General features: G+C 48.5%; 1 protein-coding gene across 1 annotated transcript in view; it reads right to left on the reverse strand.

The window, feature by feature from the left end:
- Window positions 1–206: 206 nt before the first annotated feature.
- The window catches only part of AKR1E2 (aldo-keto reductase family 1 member E2), a 17866-nt gene continuing 866 nt past the window's right edge, over window positions 207–17206 (reverse strand). The window contains exons 2-10 of the mRNA XM_003786895.1: window positions 13225–13392; window positions 11300–11416; window positions 8645–8722; window positions 7044–7166; window positions 4471–4568; window positions 2603–2675; window positions 1925–2008; window positions 512–594; window positions 207–249 (exon numbers count right to left, since the gene is read on the reverse strand). Of these exons, the coding sequence (XP_003786943.1) occupies window positions 207–249; window positions 512–594; window positions 1925–2008; window positions 2603–2675; window positions 4471–4568; window positions 7044–7166; window positions 8645–8722; window positions 11300–11416; window positions 13225–13392 (867 nt within the window). The remainder of the gene's footprint in view (window positions 250–511; window positions 595–1924; window positions 2009–2602; window positions 2676–4470; window positions 4569–7043; window positions 7167–8644; window positions 8723–11299; window positions 11417–13224; window positions 13393–17206) is intronic.

The following is a 17206-nucleotide window of genomic DNA, read 5'->3' on the forward strand; positions in this document are numbered from 1 at the left end:
ACCTCTTTTTCAGAGAGTAGAGGCCACACAAGCTGCCAGGCAGAAATCCCATTTCTATCACTCAGAAAACACTCAATCCTTCCGACTTCTCAGGGGGATCCACCCCACCTACCTGTGGAGGGCCCGTCCCCGCATCGTGGTTGACGTCATTACCAGTGTCCATCCATCCAGGCTGAGCAGGAACAAGGGGAAGGGAGGGCGTGACCTCAGTACTCTATGTGGAAAGGATAGTCTTTGTGATTTTTAGTTCTGAAAAACACGTGAAAAATAGAAGCAAGAATGATTAATTTTGAGGGAAACATTCTCGGATGGTATAGTTATGTATTTTTAAAGTCCTTACTCTGTGAAGTTAGTCTTGACTTCACTCAGTTGCCCATCTTCAAACAGAAAAGATCACAGCAAGAAGGTTTAGCTAACCTGTCCAGTAGGCGTGCACCAAACACCTGCTCAGGAACCACCACCCAATCTGTACCTTGCTCCCTCCACTTTAGGAGGAAGGAACCATATTTACGTGGGGAACGTGGCCAGCCGGCGGTTCCTGTTCAGCTCGAGCATGGCCTCCATATCTTCTTCTGTTAATTCAAAATTGAACACCTAGAACCAGAATAAAGTGTTCATGGGAAACTCAGTTCACATGAACGGAGTGTATGTCACCTACAAAGCCCTGGGGGAGCCCTGCCGGGGGCACGCAGGAAAGAGCCGCTTGCCAGACCACAGAGCTCACCTGGGTCACAGCCCAAGTCCCCACATGAACTTTGATTTTGATCGTTTGGCTGGTGCTAGCTCAGCCTTGGCTATGCTCAGGAAACCTTGGAACATAAACTGTATTCATTTTATGGGAGTAAAGGACATTTGGGAAGACCCTCTCCCTCAAAAGCATCTGTTCTGCACACCCCACCCACAAAGGAGCCACGATGGCCCTGGGACTACTAGTGTTAACAGTATCATCCACATCACAGGGTAATTTTTCTGAGTAACTGCTTTCCTCCCTCTAAAATAATACTCTGACCCCCACCCTTAGCTGCCCCAACACGCTAAGGAACACGGCCCACTTCCACACGTGCAAACTTCTTGCAACCGTGCCAGTTCCAACCCAGCTGTGGGGCTGAGTCAAAGGAGAGGGAAGAGTGGACTACTGAGTGACCCCAATGTGTCCAGAAGGGGGGGGGTGAGGGGACCCCAACCTCTACCCCCACAGGAGACTTGTGGTTTGAAAGCCGGGAGAAATCAGCCCCACAGCATTAGCAGGGGCTCTGACTGCGGGGATCTGGGGCTGACAGTGGCTGGAATGAGGGGAAGAGGGCACAAGGCCAAGAGTGAGCAGTTGATTAAGAGTCCCTACCCACGAAGGGCCACTGGTGCAGCATGGCTGAAGGGTGTCTGGGGCCCAGCATCTTGTCCCTGCAGCTCTGAGGGACACTGGCACTCTGCATGACTTGCAGGTCTCTATCACTCCCCTAGGCGTCCCATGGACCCAGCTCCTGACTCCTCCTAATAGGACTTGTGCCTGTCCACAGCCATCACATCATATCTGCTTTGGTCCCTTGGGTCTTGCATCTGCTGCATGTGAGCACATGGACAGCACTGCCCCCCAGTGTGCATGACCTCACGTGAGGGCACGAACACCATCACCCCTCTGTGTGCACAGACCTGTGGTGAAGGAGCAGGGCATCCCAGCTGTGCCCTGAGACCCTACGGGAGAAGAAGCCCTAAGACTGAAGCCCTTGGGTCACTGAGGAAAGGCTGATCACTGACGCTGACAGCCCAGAAGACGAGGCCTCTGAGGTGTCATGCCACAGAGATAGATCTTGGGGCTGTTTATATAGGAGTCAGCTTGCCCCAAGGAAACCCTCTAACACAGTGGTCTTCAATCTTCCTAATGCCGCGTCCCTTTAATACGGTTCCTGTGGGTCGCGACCCTTACCTGGATATTCTCTCTAATCCACTTTGGGGTGACAGATTTGACAATGACTATCGTATGCCTCTGGATCTGAAATCGGATCATAATCTGTAAGGAACGAAAGGTCTAACATCACGCAGAAGGAACCCCCAGGAAGTCAAACCCACGCTATTTCCTAAGAGTTTCATTCTGCAGTGGACGTCAAAGGTCAAGGATGGTAGGAGCTGTCGCTATGAGCTCCTGCACACCAAAAGTGTGCAGGGTCAGGGGAGCAATTTCCAAGCAGCTCTGTCAGGACATCGTGATGACAGTCGTCAGCCCAGAGGAGGTCAGAGGTCATCCTCACTCTTACTGGGGATGGATGTGTTAACTCACATCCAATGCCCCAAATAAACTGGACATGAGAATAGTGGAAACTATCTGTATAATAAATGACTTTCTGGTCCACTTCAGACTTGCTGTGCACGCAGCCGGTAGGGTGGAGGCAGAGGTCCTGGGAACTCATCCTCTGTGTCTAGATAGGCCAGGCGGCCAGAGCACAAGCATGGCTGGAACGGGAGAACAGCTGAGGCCAGCAAGCTGCCCCATGAGGCTCTGGCAAGTCGTCAACTCCTCCAGGGACACCAATCCCTTCCCAGGAACGTCCAGGCCCCAGGACTCTGGGAGGATGTGCGTCTCCCCGCAGGACAACCCTCCTCGTACCTGAGCTGCAGACTTGTTGTGCTTCCTTGCGATCTTCTCAATTACTGGGTCATCCATCATGTCAAGCCCCTCCCTAGAGAGACACAGCACAGGGTGGTGAGCTGGAGGCCAGCACGGGTGCTCCTCTCTTTAAAAAGGAAAACCTTTCACCAAAACGAAAGATCTGCTATTTTCTGATCGCAATCATGAAGCCTACAGCAAATTTAAACAATGCAGAAAAGCACCTCACTCCAGATTCACTGTCTGTGGGTAAGCGCTGCTCAGGTTTTGGTGGATTTACCTGCTCAGCCTCACTTTTCATGTGTATTTTGCTTTTTCTCAAGAACCAGGTGGCAACATCAGAGCGCATGAGGCAGTGGGTTCTCCTTGCTGTGAGGTGCCCTCCGACACTCCCAGACTCTGAGACGTGTCAGCTGTCCACTGCAGGCCCTAACAGATGGCCCAGAGTACCATTAACCATATTTGCTGAGAGCAGCAATACACTCCGAAAAGGTCACCCCAAATACCAACAGAGTTATTACTGTGAACATGTGGAACGTTTACTATAGGACTATAAGAGATTTTGAAGATTACCAGAGTCTATCCCTCAACAGCTGTCCAGGCAAGCGACCAGCCCTAATAACTTTAGGAGCCATTTTATTAACAAATAGTCCTGTTACTAGTCTTGTGACAAGCTAGTCACAGTCCTCAAAATCTCCTAAAGGAAGCATCAGCATAGGTTTTCTTTCTCTCTCTCTCTGATGGCAACTCGTCCACTCCACCAGGGCCTCCTCTGCCCCAAAGCATAGCTGTGGAGTGTGACTTCCAGCTGCTACCAAGTCCACGCTCCATTTCACAGGGAAACACATAGGGGGTAAAATCCAAGTCATTTTAGCCTTTCTGGACTCCCAATGTGCCCAGGCACTGAGCCTAGGGCTGGGAGTGGGATGGGTGAGACACCCTGCTGCACCCAGGCGGCTCTGACTAGTAGGGGGACTGAGAAGAAAACCATGACCACCGCTGGCAGGTCCTGGCAGGCTGACAGGGGCCAAGCACAAAGCACAGACAGGACGGGCAGAGGCCCTGGAAGAGGCGATGCTGCTCTGAACCTTAAGTCGGAAACCAAAGTTAGTTATAGTTTAAAAATGTAAGATTCTAGGTAAAAAGAACAGACTACAGAGACTGAAAGGAACACGTTCTCCCCAAGGAGTCACAACTTCATGTGGTGGATCCACAGAATGTCTGCAGGGAGGGGGAGAAGTGAGGCCAGAGGCCAGCAGGAGCCCGTCAGCTGACCCTCACAGGTCACCCCCAAGGCAGAATTTTTAAGCAGGAGAGTGACACAGTCATGTGGAGACAACTTCCTTCAGCCACTGGGCAAACAGTCCATGGGTAGGTTTGGGGGCGAGGTTAAGGGCTCCTCTGATAAGCGTGGGGAATTCTCACTCAACCAAGGCAGCACCAGCAGCAATAGAGATCGACAGACAAAGTCCAAGTTCTCCTGGCAGGATCATCACCGGATCCTGGTGCTGGCTAGACTGGGGCACGAGTTCCACCTTGGGTGGCTGACTAAGTGGGTGGTGGCCCCTTAGCTGATCCAGGGAGCACAGCACCAACGGCAGGTCATGGGGCGTTTGTGAAACCTAATGACTGAGAGGTCTGGGGATGTCCTCACATAGGTCAGCAGCAGACAGGCTCACCTCAGGCTGGCTACATCCCTGCAGAGGGCCCTGCCCCAGGGCAGCCCACCCAGGGCCACTCTGGCTTCCAGCTCCCCTCCTTCTGCCCAGAAACATGAGGCCCCTCCACGCCCCACCCACACATCCACTGAACCCTCCTCCAAGTCTCCCACTAGGACCCCAACTTACACAGACACTGACCATCCTTACCAGGAGCTACCGAGAGGCCGGTAAACTGTTACAGACACATTTCTGGACTGGCAAAATTTAATCAGGTCCTTCTGATTCAGATATGGGTGGCATTCAATCTACAAGAAGAATCACCACTTACATGACAATGCTGAACACAAGGCCTACCAGGAAGCTCTACGGAGGAGACCTGCGTCCACGTTTTGGCTGCTACTGGCCCATCTGGAGGCCTGAGCGCTTCTGAGAGGAGGGTGGGCTAAGCCATCTCCAAGACCCAGATGCTGTCAAGGTCTCTCCGTCTATGGCCTTGCAAGTATCTCCCTCATCTGGATGCCCCCATGGCACCTGTTCAGCAAGGCCATCCCTGGCTCCTCTGAGCTCCCGGTCCCCTGTGTCCTGTGCAGCACCTGCCCTGACCTGATATCTCACCAAGTTTCATGAGGACAGAGATTTTTGTCTCAATTCTTTTTTGCTGTTCTTCATGGATCTCTCCCAATACTGAGAACAATCTAGACATTGTAGACAGTACTAAAATAATCTGTTGAATAAACGCACAACCCTGGGGAGTTACATGTGAGAACGACATGTTCCAAGTGAACATATTCACTTAGCATGAATTAAAGAGCACTATGAACAGTACTTCTGCTGGTAGGAGCACGCCTGTTTCTATTCCGCTGTGTCCCCTCCTCCCACTAGTGTGAGTTGTGTTGGGGCCACCAGCTTCATTTCTGAGTTGGTGGGTGGTGATGTAAGAAGCGTCCACACCCTATTTGACTGAGTTCGTAGATGCTGTGATGAGCTATCTAGTTGTTCTCCCTGTGTTCACAGGGAAAAGCCAACTGCAGAGATGCTCTTTGTGTCTGAAATCTGCCTTAGCCCCTTCCCATAAGCATGGTAATGCCCAGGCAGTGGGGGGTGGGGGGGTGGGGGGGGCCTGCCGCTCCCCAGGCATTGCTATTCTCCAAAACAGCAGGGGTGACTTGAGGAGCCAGGCTGGCTGGGTTGGGTTGGGTTGGCCTGGAAGGCTATGCAAAGTCTCAGCAGGGGTGGTCAAAGGTCATTTCCAGAAATGGGGGGAGGTGCCAGGGCCCAAGCAGCCTCTCCAACCCATCAGGGAGGAGCTCTGTGACTCACCAACTGGGCATCAGGAGTGAGCTCTGTCCCTCTTTCACTACTAGTGTCTGTCTGCAAACAGGTGCCCAAACCCATCATGCTCAGCAGTGATGTGGGCTGGGGACCTCCCCTCCACAGGGTGTCCCCCAGTCTGACAGCACCGTTATCTGTTAGGGGGTGATACTCCATCAGATCATCACAGCTCGGACCCACACTGTATTCTCCTGTCAAAAGCTCCCAAATTGAGCTTTCAAATCTCTCCCTGTGCCCCCTAGCAACCTGCTGAAGTTTCGGGGGCACAGGATCCAGCCTGCACATATGACTCACTGGTGTGAATCTCTGAGGAGTGCCATAGGCAGAGAAGTCCCAGATGGGGCACCCTTGGGTCCAAGCCAGGTACTCAAGAGGCAAAGTGTGGGTCCTATCTCTGTGGAAACCTCAGACTAGAGGATGATGTGCCAGCTGGGGGAGGGGGCTGCTCCCCAAATCATGGCTCATGCTCCCTCCTGGCTGCAGTGGCAGGGGCGTGAAGAGTCTGAAGGGAAGAGCTGGGACCCTGGCTCCCCCGGAAGGAAGCTGCACAGGGTGTCCAAGCTCTAGGGTCATGCTAGCGCCACATAGCTCAGTGGCTGCAGCAGTGCCGGGGCTCAGAGGGTGGAGAAGCATCCAAACAACTCGTAGCCTATGGTCACCGAAGGCGAGTAGGAAGGGGAAACAGAATCCCCACTCACTGGGCTCCGCACCCCTTTGGGTTTGATCTGCACCAGGATCTTTTCTTCTTTTTCCTTTTCCTGTTCTAGTTTGCATTTCCCTCCATGAAGTCCCTGGCAGGCTCTGGCACTTCTTCCTCTGACCCACACCTGAAGTGTGCCCATTCCCCCTCTCCTTTATCTGAAACCCTTCCTTCTTGCGGGATGCTCTGGCATCAGTGTCTCCAGTCAGCCGTCCTGGCCTCTCTCTGTGTTATTACCTCAGCCACACAGAGTTCAAACTCTAATCTATGCTGCTGGAAAAAAGAACAGGGCTGTGTTGTGCAGAGGCGGGATGCTGGTCTTACTCCGTGTCTTGAACTAGAAGCTAGCTGCAGAGCTACGCTCAGTCTCTGAGAGTTTATTCAGCTGCCTTCTCACATGTGCACTTTCACACTCTAATATTCATGCACAAGTCCTTTCTGCAGCATCTCTCTGTGTTACAGAATGAAGTGCACATACCATGTCCACAGTCGGCAAGTACAGTGTGAGGCATCTGGCCACCTACACCTTCCTGCTGTGGGCTGCATAGGCTGGAAGAGATAGAGGGGGCTCTATGCCCCTCTAATGAGGGCGAGGTACCTGCCAGGACCCTGACCGTTTCTGAACACACCTGCTAAACCTGCCTGTAACCGTTCCATCCATCCTGCTGTTTCCGGACGAGTCATAGGGACGTAACGGCTGGGAAGCCAACTACACCAGTTAAGCCCTCTGATGGTTCCACCAGCTTACCTGGTTGGTTATTGGCTTGAACCTCAACCCAGGTTTATCCAAAATCCTCTGTAGCTGTTGATGGTTGAAATTTGACACCCCGATGTACTTCACCAGCCCTGCGATGACCAGATCCTCCATGGCCTAGAAGAGGACACAGGACTCTGTTGGGTGCACAGGCACAGCTCACTCCATGGGTAATCTACACCCCTAAGCAACTTTGTACAATGTTCTAAAACTAGAAATACCCCAAATTTAAAGAATATTTTACTTTAAGCTTCCAAAGCATTTTTGTACTCAAGGTGAAGGTGTACTACCAGTTCCATTTCTTACTTGTTAGGGGAGGCTGGGCAAGTTACAGGACCTCACTGAGTCTCCATCCCCACATCCTTAAAAGCAGGACTACTTGTCCACTCTAGGGTTACTTTAGTGTTATGTGAAATCATGTGCAGAAGGTACTTTAGCTGGTGTCTAGCAAACACACAACACATTTCAGCTGTTCTTCCTATTAGAGGCAACACAGCAGACAGAAAGAGCTGGGACCCTGGGACCTGTGTTCCCCACGGTCAGTCTCTGTCTCGCTGATGGGGTTCCTCCCCTGAGACTTCTCCCTGGGACCCGTGGTCCCCATGGCCAGTCTCTGTCTCACTGATGGGGTTCCTCCCCTAAGACTTCTCCCTGTCTGTGGTCCCCACGGCCAGTCTCTGTCTCACTGATGGGGTTCCTCCCCTGAATCTTCTCCCTGGGACCCATGGTCCCCACGGTCAGTCTCCGTCTCACTGATGGTGTTCCTCCCCTGAGACTTCTCCCTGTCTGTGGTCCCCCTCCCTAGAGGACCTGGAAGACTGCAGGTGCTCTCATGGCCTCACCCATCACACTCTGCCCCAAACTCAGCAAGTTTAAGTTTGAACTCACATTCCTCCTAGGCCTCACATGTGCCATCCTCTGTCCCCGTATGCCAGTTACTGAGACACACCTACCCGGTCAGCCATTGTATGGTTTACAGAACACATGTACTTGGTCAGCCAGTCCATGGCCCACCTCCCTGGGACTCTCAACCCCAGTGCCTCTCTGAACCCTCTGTTCATGACTTTATTTCAAGCTTTACTTGGGTTTCCTTTCAACCCTGGAAACAGGCTGGACACTTGGTAACCATGCCCATGCTGCTCCCACCTCCCCAACCCAGGCTTCTCCAGGCTCCAACATCACCCTCTAAAATGTTGACAATACAACTAAATGAAACTATAAAACATTAATAGTGGATACTGCTGAATAATGGGAAAATGGGGGCTTTAAATTTTCTTTTTTTTACTCTGCTCCATTTTCTGGAATAAAAATATGATTTTTAAAATAAAAAATAAATATTTGAGAAAAAAAAGGAGGTCTGTATTAGCTATCTCTAACACAATATTTCAGAGAGAGGTGTCGTATTAAACCAAAAGCAATAAGAACATCATTTGAGGTCTCTGAGTTCTTTGGGTATTTATTCCTAGTTAATATGCAAACCCTGCATCTTGAGTAGACAACCTTGGTGTCTTTGAACAATAAGAGCAGGTCTCAACACTCCCTGTTTGGAGACCAACCACAAAGGAGAAGCTGCCTAGGGGTGTGGGTCAGCTCACCTCCCAGGTGTCCAGGAAGTCAGAGTCACTGGGGATGACCATGCTGGTGCGGTCCAGAGGCAAGTCTCTTTCTCCAGGCTGTGAGAACCAGAAGAAAAGGAGCTTATCTAGGCTTCTGAGAAGCCTGGGTAGGGGGAAGATGGAGATGTATGAAAAAAACTCCGTGTGTCAGAAGACCTGAGTCTTCTGGCCTGTTGCTAAACCACCCCAGTCTAGCTGTGAGACTTCCCTTCTCCAGGCCTCAGTCCTCTTCTCTGTAAGACCAAGGACTGTGTGGGCTGGATGACTGGCAAAGTCTCGACTACCCTTGAAGTTCATTGTCTATTTCACACAAGGTGAGAAAGGAAGACCTTGGGTCCTTGCTAATGACCAGAAAATGCTTCAGTAATTTCAGGTGAAGAGTAGGAGAAGGGAGCTTCTCTCATGTCTTAAAAGCACAATCAGCCTTCTCCCAACTCCATGTCAGGATCCTCTTTCCTTCCCCAGGTTCCCATGATGATGAGAGATGGTGATGTGAGAACACAAAGATGCGTGGGAGGCGGGATGCAGAGTATGAACCTGGACAGGGCGAGGAGCCAAGGTCACATCTCAGAGATGGTGCAGGTATTGACATGCAAGCCACTGCCTTGCTCACGCAGAGTCCTGTGTAGCACATGACAGGGCGGATGGCAGACACACCTCATCATGTTCCTGAGCAATGGTGGGGGAATGTCAAAAGTTCCAGCCTGATTCACATCTCAGGCATTTTCCACGATAAACTGAAGCAACAAACTTCCAAGTGTCACTTCAAAGCCACACCCTGTGCTGGCCTTCACCTAGACCTCCACAAAAATGCCGTCTTGCCCTCATCTTTGGACTCTGATGTTCTGACTGTCCAACATCCTGGCAAGCCTAGAAGTTCCCACCACACAGAGGACACGTGACCAGCCTGCACTGCTCTCCTCTGGAGCTGCTGAGTGAAACGAGACCTTTCCTTTTTTACCCCCTGGATATCCAAGGACAGAGACTGCTAAAGGATGTGTGCCTGCAGAGAGGGCACGTCTGACCTGGACAGAACATAAGCTTCTAGACCCAAATAACCTTAAATTTCCTGTACTGTAGCCTCGTTATCTGTACAGTGGGGATATCAACAGTGCCCACCTGACTTAACAGTAAAGGATTAAATTGGGTGTTTTACATATGTAAACAATGCCTGGTACACAATTAAAATAACGCTGGCTGCAGTCAGTGCAGCACAGACGTTACCGGTGCTTAGTTATGACTCTGCACATGCTGAGTCAGCCCTCTCGCTTTGCTCTCCAGGAATCTTCTGTCCCCTGGCAGTGTGACTGGTGGACAGCCGGCTACATCCTTTACTCAGACCAGATACAAACCCTTAGAGCAGTGGTTCTCAACTGTCCTAAGGCTGCGGCCCTTTAATACAGTTCCTGTGGGCCACGACCCACAGGTTGAGAACCACTGCCTTAGAGTAAAGCTGCATTAGAAATGAAGTGGGTTTTGCTATTTTATTCTGAAACAATAACCAACAACTGGCACACATTATGGGCTCTCCCTCACACAGGTGGGTCTATAGGACCTGAGAAGCAAACATTGCTCCTTCCAGTGTGGGAAGAACACTCAAGAACTTCTAGACTGGCTAGGTGCCCATAGCTCAATGGTTAGGATGCCAGCCACATGCGCCAGGGCTGGTGCATTCGAACCCAGTCAGAACCTATTAAAACAACAAAGACAACAACAACAACAAACAGCCAGGGGTTGTGGCAGGCACCTATAGTCTCAGCTACTTGGGAGGCTGAGGCAAAAGAATTGCTTAAGCCTAATAGTTTGAGGTTGCTGTGAGCTGTGACATCATGGCACTCTACCGAGGGCAACACAGTGAGACTCTGTCTCAAAAAAAAAAGAACTTCGGTATTTCACAGGTACCCCTTGTGTGACTGGGACATTGCCCAGGCAGCCTGGCATCTCAGCTGAAAGCAAACGTGAAGGGGTGTCTGGCCAGGCCCACTGAGAATGAGAGAGGGAAAGCTGCTGAGGAAGGTTTCACGGTCTGGAAGGGGGAGTGAGTGAATAACTGGAGAATAAAACCAAGTGGAGAAAAGAATCTACTTCCTAACCAACTAGACCAGTGGTTCTCAACCCACAGGAACCGTATTAAAGGGCCGCGGCATCAGGAAGGTTGAGACCCACAGAACTAGACCCTGTTGCAGGTGAACAGGTAAGTATCTCCCACGGTGCAAAACATCAGCCACTCCCCCAAGAGAACAGAGCCTGTCGGCAGAGTGAAGGCCCAGCACTTCACAGGAACTCAGGAACGGCTCCAGCAGAAGCTTTGAGCAGCAGTATTTCCTTGTCTGATTCCTGCTTTCACCACACTTGGGTGGGAGGGTGGGGAGGAATGCACCGGCTCTGAGAAAAAGTGACTGGCTTGAAAGACAGAACTGTGGGGGCCTCAGAGGTCTTCCAATCCAACCCTCTCCAGAGCTGAGGCCCCGAGATATCAAGAGGCCCGCGCAGGCCATGATCCCTAGCCTGTGGCAGGTGTGGAACTGAAACCCACCCTGACTGCTGGTCCATGTTCTTTCCACACAGGATGGGCTGTGCCTGCAGGTAGGAGGGGCCTGCAAAGTGCGTATCTAACCACCTGTGGAACGTTACCTTGAAACCCATGGGCCAGTGTATGACGTAGAGGTCCAGATAATCCAACTTCAAGGCCTTCAGACTCCTGCTGCACGCCGTCTTCACCAAGGACTTCTTGTGATAGGTACACCACAGCTACAAAGGAGAGGGACACCACTGTCACCAACGGCCACCACGCAGAGCTGACACAGTAGCTGTTCCTTGGCCACACAAAGCTGTTGTCTTGGACCAAAAACATTCATGATGAGACAACAACAAATATAACACCACAGGGTCTGAGGGAAGGATGGTGATGCTGTCCTCAACAGGGATGGGCTCCAGAGCGGGGCTCTTTCTGCTCTGATTCCCGCTCAAGGGAAGTCTGTGATATTAGGAGATATCTGACAGTTATTCGAATCTATTGAGACCAAACACCAAAACCAAAATAAAACAAAACAAAAAGGAAATTCCTGAAGGCAGAAAGAATATGAAGAAAAACCAATATCTCTATATTGTTTCCCACTTAAACAGATTCTATGTTAAAGGTGCTCTGTTCCCTAAGCATCATTACCAGGAGGTTAGACTGGGTGAGTTACCAGCAGGTTAGACTGGGTGAGTTAACATACACTGCCTTACATTTATCTAGCTATTTCCCGCCACAGTTCCTGTTAAGTAGAAAAAAACTTGTTGTTCCCCCCATTATACTTCTATTGACAGTGACAACAGCTGACCTGACGCTGCCATCACAGCAAGTAAAAAACAAAAATGCGAAGTCGAATGAAAGCAGAAGATTAAATGAATGAAAACAAATGACAGGTGTGAAATATTGAAAACAAATGACAGGATTAAAATCAATGAAAACAAATGACAGGTGTGATGCATTAACAAAATAAAAAAGCAGACAAAACCCGGAACTAAATACATTACACCGTGAACTGTAGTTGCCTCTAGATCAATGGTTCTCAACCTTCCTAATGCTGCAGCCCTTTAATACAGCTTCAGTGGGTTGTGATCCACAGGTTGAGAACCACTGCTCTAGATGGTGAATATATAAGTAATTTATTTATTTTTAGTTACATTTCTACAACTTTTTCAAATTTCCAAAACGATGAGCATACTTCCACTGCTGGTTGTGATCCACTCAGAAGCAACTTGTCCCCAAATCATGGGGTGAGTCTCAGCACCCCAGCTGTCTGCATCCTCTCTTAACAACTGAGAGGAGAGGCTCTTGCCTCAGCCAGGCACACACCAAAGCCTCTCCCTGACCACCCTCTGCTGCGTGTAGACAGCAATGGTGAATGACAACAATTAGCCATCTAAGAAACATGTACAGCTCCTTACATGGCTAGACCCGGGCTGCCAGAGCCTGCCCTGTACACCACCCAGCCCCACTTCTCCTGGCTCTGTGACCTCACACCATGTGACTGGGGAACAGGCTTCTGTCAGATCCCTGCACTTGCCGTGCAGGGTCACGCCTGTGTCTGCGTTCAAACTGCTCCTTCTGTTTGAAATGCCATCCCCAGCACTGTCACTTGCACCACTCCAAGAGGTTCTTCTTCAGTAGATCTGGGGTCAGACTGGGAATCTACATTTTAACAGTCACGCCATGTGGTTCTGAGTTTGCGAATCACTGTGCAGACAAGAATTCATGAAAGTTAGGGCTGTGTCCTACTTGCCACTGTAACCAGCACGCTCATTACTCAATCAATTTGTGTTTCAGGGATCTATCATTAATTGAGGGATTCCTGTGCATGCCACCCAAGTGACCAAATACATAATATGAAGGAAATAAACTTACAAAGAATAACTGGGTTTGTCTGTGAAACCGTGAAAGTTCTTGTTACTTCTGATTCAAACATGGAATAGTTCTCATCTCCCATAAAGACCCTGAAGAGCCCTCTAGGTGTGCCAGATTAGCCCTGAGTGTCAGAGACCCTGACGTCCTCACTGCTGAGAAGCCCTACCTTACTGGAAATGAACAGATCCTCCCTATTAATGGCACCGTCCTTGATCTTGCAATGGATCCCTGCACCAACTTCACTCTCGTTATGGTATAAGTAAGCGCAGTCGAAGAGCCGGTACCCGGAGTCAATGGCCGCCTTTACTGCCTCAGTCACTTCCCCCGGATAGGCCTGCAAAACAAAACCAACAGCAGTATTCCCCACAGTCAAAGGAACCCAACCCAGATTTCTCCCTTTCACCCAAAAATGTGGAGCCAAACAATATATGAAATAAGTAAGTCACTGAATGTCAGAGTCAGAAAGGAGTTTACAAATAATCTACATTCCCACTTCACATATTTCAGGAAAAGCTACAGCTATTTTTAGTGCCTACAGAGAACTGAGCTAATTGGTGTGCTTCGTGGATGATCGTGAGTAACAACAGTTGAGACCTGAAGGCATCTAAGACCCATCCTGTGCCCTCAGAGACCACACAGTCTAGCTGTACCAGTGAGCAAGCGTGGACTTGCACGAAGGTAACTGGCTCCACACAGGGGCCCAAACCTGAAAGAATAGTTGGGGGGCCGTAAACAGTCTGGGGGTTCCAGAAGAACAGTCACTCTAAGGCCAGATCAAGCAAGGAAAGGAACTAGAGCTGGGGGTGGGGGTGTTGGCCGGGGGAGGCTTACAATCTCATTATATCAAAGCTTCATAAATGGCTTTATAGTTCACAAAGCACTTTCTTACTTGAACTTCATAGTAACCCTAGGAGTTTCATCTGTATAATTAATTACCTTCACCTAACAAGCAACAGAGTTAGAGTGGCTGAGAGATGATGAATATGAATATCCATTTTATAGAAAAAGGACCCAAATGCTAAAAGGAAAGAGAAAATAAAAATAAGGATGATATTGATAAAACAGGAAACAAAGATGTAATAAAGGGCCAGAAGTTAGTTCCCTGAAAAACCTTAATAAAATCAATTTCTGTTAGATTGATCAAGAAAAGACCATTTTTTTTTTACAAATGACATAATTGAAAAAAAAGACATGCAGATAAGACAGATTTAAAAGCAAATATTATCAATAAGTCAACAATTTGGAAAAAATTAGATGAAATAAAAAAATTCCTAGAAAAAATTTAACTAAAAAAGAAATGAAGCTTGAATAATTCTATAATTATGAAAGAAAGAAATACGGTTGCTAACATTCGTAGTCAGAGAACAGTAAATTGGATGCAACAATATATGTGAAAGGATAATCACCACACCACGTGGAGTGTGTCTCAGATATCCAAAGATGGCTTGGATTAGAAAATCCATAATTCATCATGCTAATGGATTAAAATAGAAAAATAAAAATCATTTAATCAATGTTTAAGAGTCAACACCCATTCATAAGTTAAACTCTTAGTAAGGTAAGGGGGAAAAAGAGAATTCTGCAATACAATAAAGAATATCCATACTAAAAAATAAAATTCCTAGACAAACACCATTCTAAATGTGGAAATGTCAGAAGCATTTCCTTTAAAATCAGATACAAAATAAAAATAACCATCATTCTGGCGGTGCTTGCCAGAGAGAGCAGCCAAGAAAAGCAATTTGAGGCTTAAAGAGTAGGAGAAAAAAGTAAATAAAACTGTGATTATTAGTAGACAATATGATCATTTATGTAGAAAATCCAGAAGAATCTACAGGCAAATTAACAGAAATAATATTACAGTTTATAGCAAATTGCTGGAAATATATTGAATACAATGAAGGTGAAACAAGTAGAAAATATGATTTCAGAGGAATTTAACATATTAACTGCCATGTGAATTGCATTTAACTCACACTACTTTTGAGCCTGGGGTCTCGTGAAACATATATAACTCACAGGCCTTGCACAATGACTAACACCCTAGGAAAAAAACTGCTTTCCTTGGGGCCATGGTGCTTTACTAGGTTGGCTGCACGAGGATGAGACACGGAGCCAGGCAGGGTAGCCTCAGCCATCCCAAGTGAGACCAGCCAAACCCCAGACACACAGGTGAGCATAGCCACGTTCCACAGACCTGCTTGGCTGCCCCTGTAGCAACACCGGAGTTTCGCCTTCAGTGGGTTCTTGGTCTCGGTGATTTGAAAAATGAATCCACAGACCACAGATAGGTGGTAAGACAAGATTTATTTTACAGAAAAGAATACAAAGCTTCTGGCAGAGAGAAAAAAACCAAGGTGGGGAGCTCTCTCTCTGAGTTTTTTGTTCAGGGGTATATATAGTTGCATGGGTTTCTGGTAGTTATATAAGGCCAGGAAATGAATGGATACAGTCCTTTCTGCTGGGGCAAGGTTAGAGTGTATTAATGAATAAATACAGTCCCTTCTGCTGGGGCAAGGTGAATGAATGCATTAATGAATGGACACAGTCCATTCATGGAATTGAGGCCTAGGAAACTTACATGAAATTGACCTAGGCATAGGAAATGTTTTTTTTTTTTTGTTTTTTTTTTATTCAGTCATAAGAGCAAGGGGAAGGAGACACCAAGGCACTGGAGTCTTCCCAGAAGTTGTCTGGCCCCTCTGGCTACTAGAGCCTGGATGGGGGTGGGGGGGCTTGGAAGGGTGTGTCTACCCGCCTACCCGCTGGTTCCTCTGTCCACTGCCCCTGCACTAACACCGCTGAGGCAGAGGCGGCAGGTCCTCCAGCTCAGCTCGGCTGAGCCACCTGTCCTGTATCAGTAGGAGAAGCATACCCACTTGCTGGTGTAAGACACTGAGGTCTTGTGCTTGGCTGTTGATACATTTTAGGTCAACAGACAACTGATGGTAGGTTTGTGGTGTTCATTCACTATTAAAAGTAACCAAATAAGAACAAGCCCTTGCACAGGTCAGCGGTGAGTGATTATGATTAATCCAATTCTATATGCCTGAAGTATTTTAGCCCTTAACCATAATTTTCACATATTTTCCTTATCCTGCACACAGGAAAGTCTGGGTGCCTACATCAGACTGTGTGTACAATTAAATAGGCAAGAGACTCCACAGTTTAGTCCACTGAGTGTTCACTGATGGCCAAATGGCTAGATGCTGAGAATTAGTGTGAGCAAAACCACATCCTTGGCCTCTAAGACTTGGTAAGCAGATAAGAAAAATAATTGAAATAATAGTTTGGTGAGCAGGGATTGAGCATTCTAACTCCGACTTAGCCAACAACTTTCTATGTGACTTCTTAAATCATCTTTTTATCAAGAACTAAGTTTAATAATTTTTTTTAAAGAGCAAATTTGAAAGGCTTTTTAGTAAATGTCATGTCTCAAATCATTGGTAGGACTTAGAAGAGTTGAGTACAGAAAGGTGCAGGATTATCTACGGCTATCAGAGGCTGGAGAATGAGGAGTTGGGGCTCAAACGGTACAAAGTCTCAGACAGACAGGAGTAGATTTTGAGACTTATTGCACACCACAGTGACTATAGGGAATAAAAATGTGTATTTCAAAATAACTAAGGCAGTAAACTTTAAATGTCTCAGCACACAAAATGTTAGGTAAGGGAGCTAAGATGTTACATTGTTACACACACAAGGAAACGCCACACTGTATCCTATACACGTATACAACTATGGTAACGGCAGTTTAAAAAAAAAGAGCAGAGAGAAGGATCCTAAGTGTTTCCACTTCAGGCAACAGTCTAGCTGTTCCCACACAGGGAAGAAGACAAGTCCCAAAGTTTCCTTTCAAACCAAGTGGGCAATTCCAAGGTTTCCTTTCCTGCTGAGACCTCGGGGTCTCTAGGCCCAGGCGCCTTACTGAGAGGTCAGCCCCACGTGGCCCCTACAGCCGGCGCCACCACGGACGCCTGGGCTATGACCCCCATTCACCCCCAACCGCAGAGAACCTGGCGACAAAGACCCATCCTGCACACGTCTAGGGAGCTGTAGCGCCACACACCTTGATCTTGTTGACTCTGGTCCAGCCCAGCCTGGTGGGCTGGAGGCGCTGCGGCTGCTCCCGCCCCCGCCTCGCCTCC

This window comes from Otolemur garnettii, unplaced genomic scaffold (genome assembly GCF_000181295.1).
Source record: "Otolemur garnettii isolate 467f Iridium unplaced genomic scaffold, OtoGar3 scaffold00019, whole genome shotgun sequence".
NCBI lineage: Eukaryota > Metazoa > Chordata > Mammalia > Primates > Galagidae > Otolemur > Otolemur garnettii.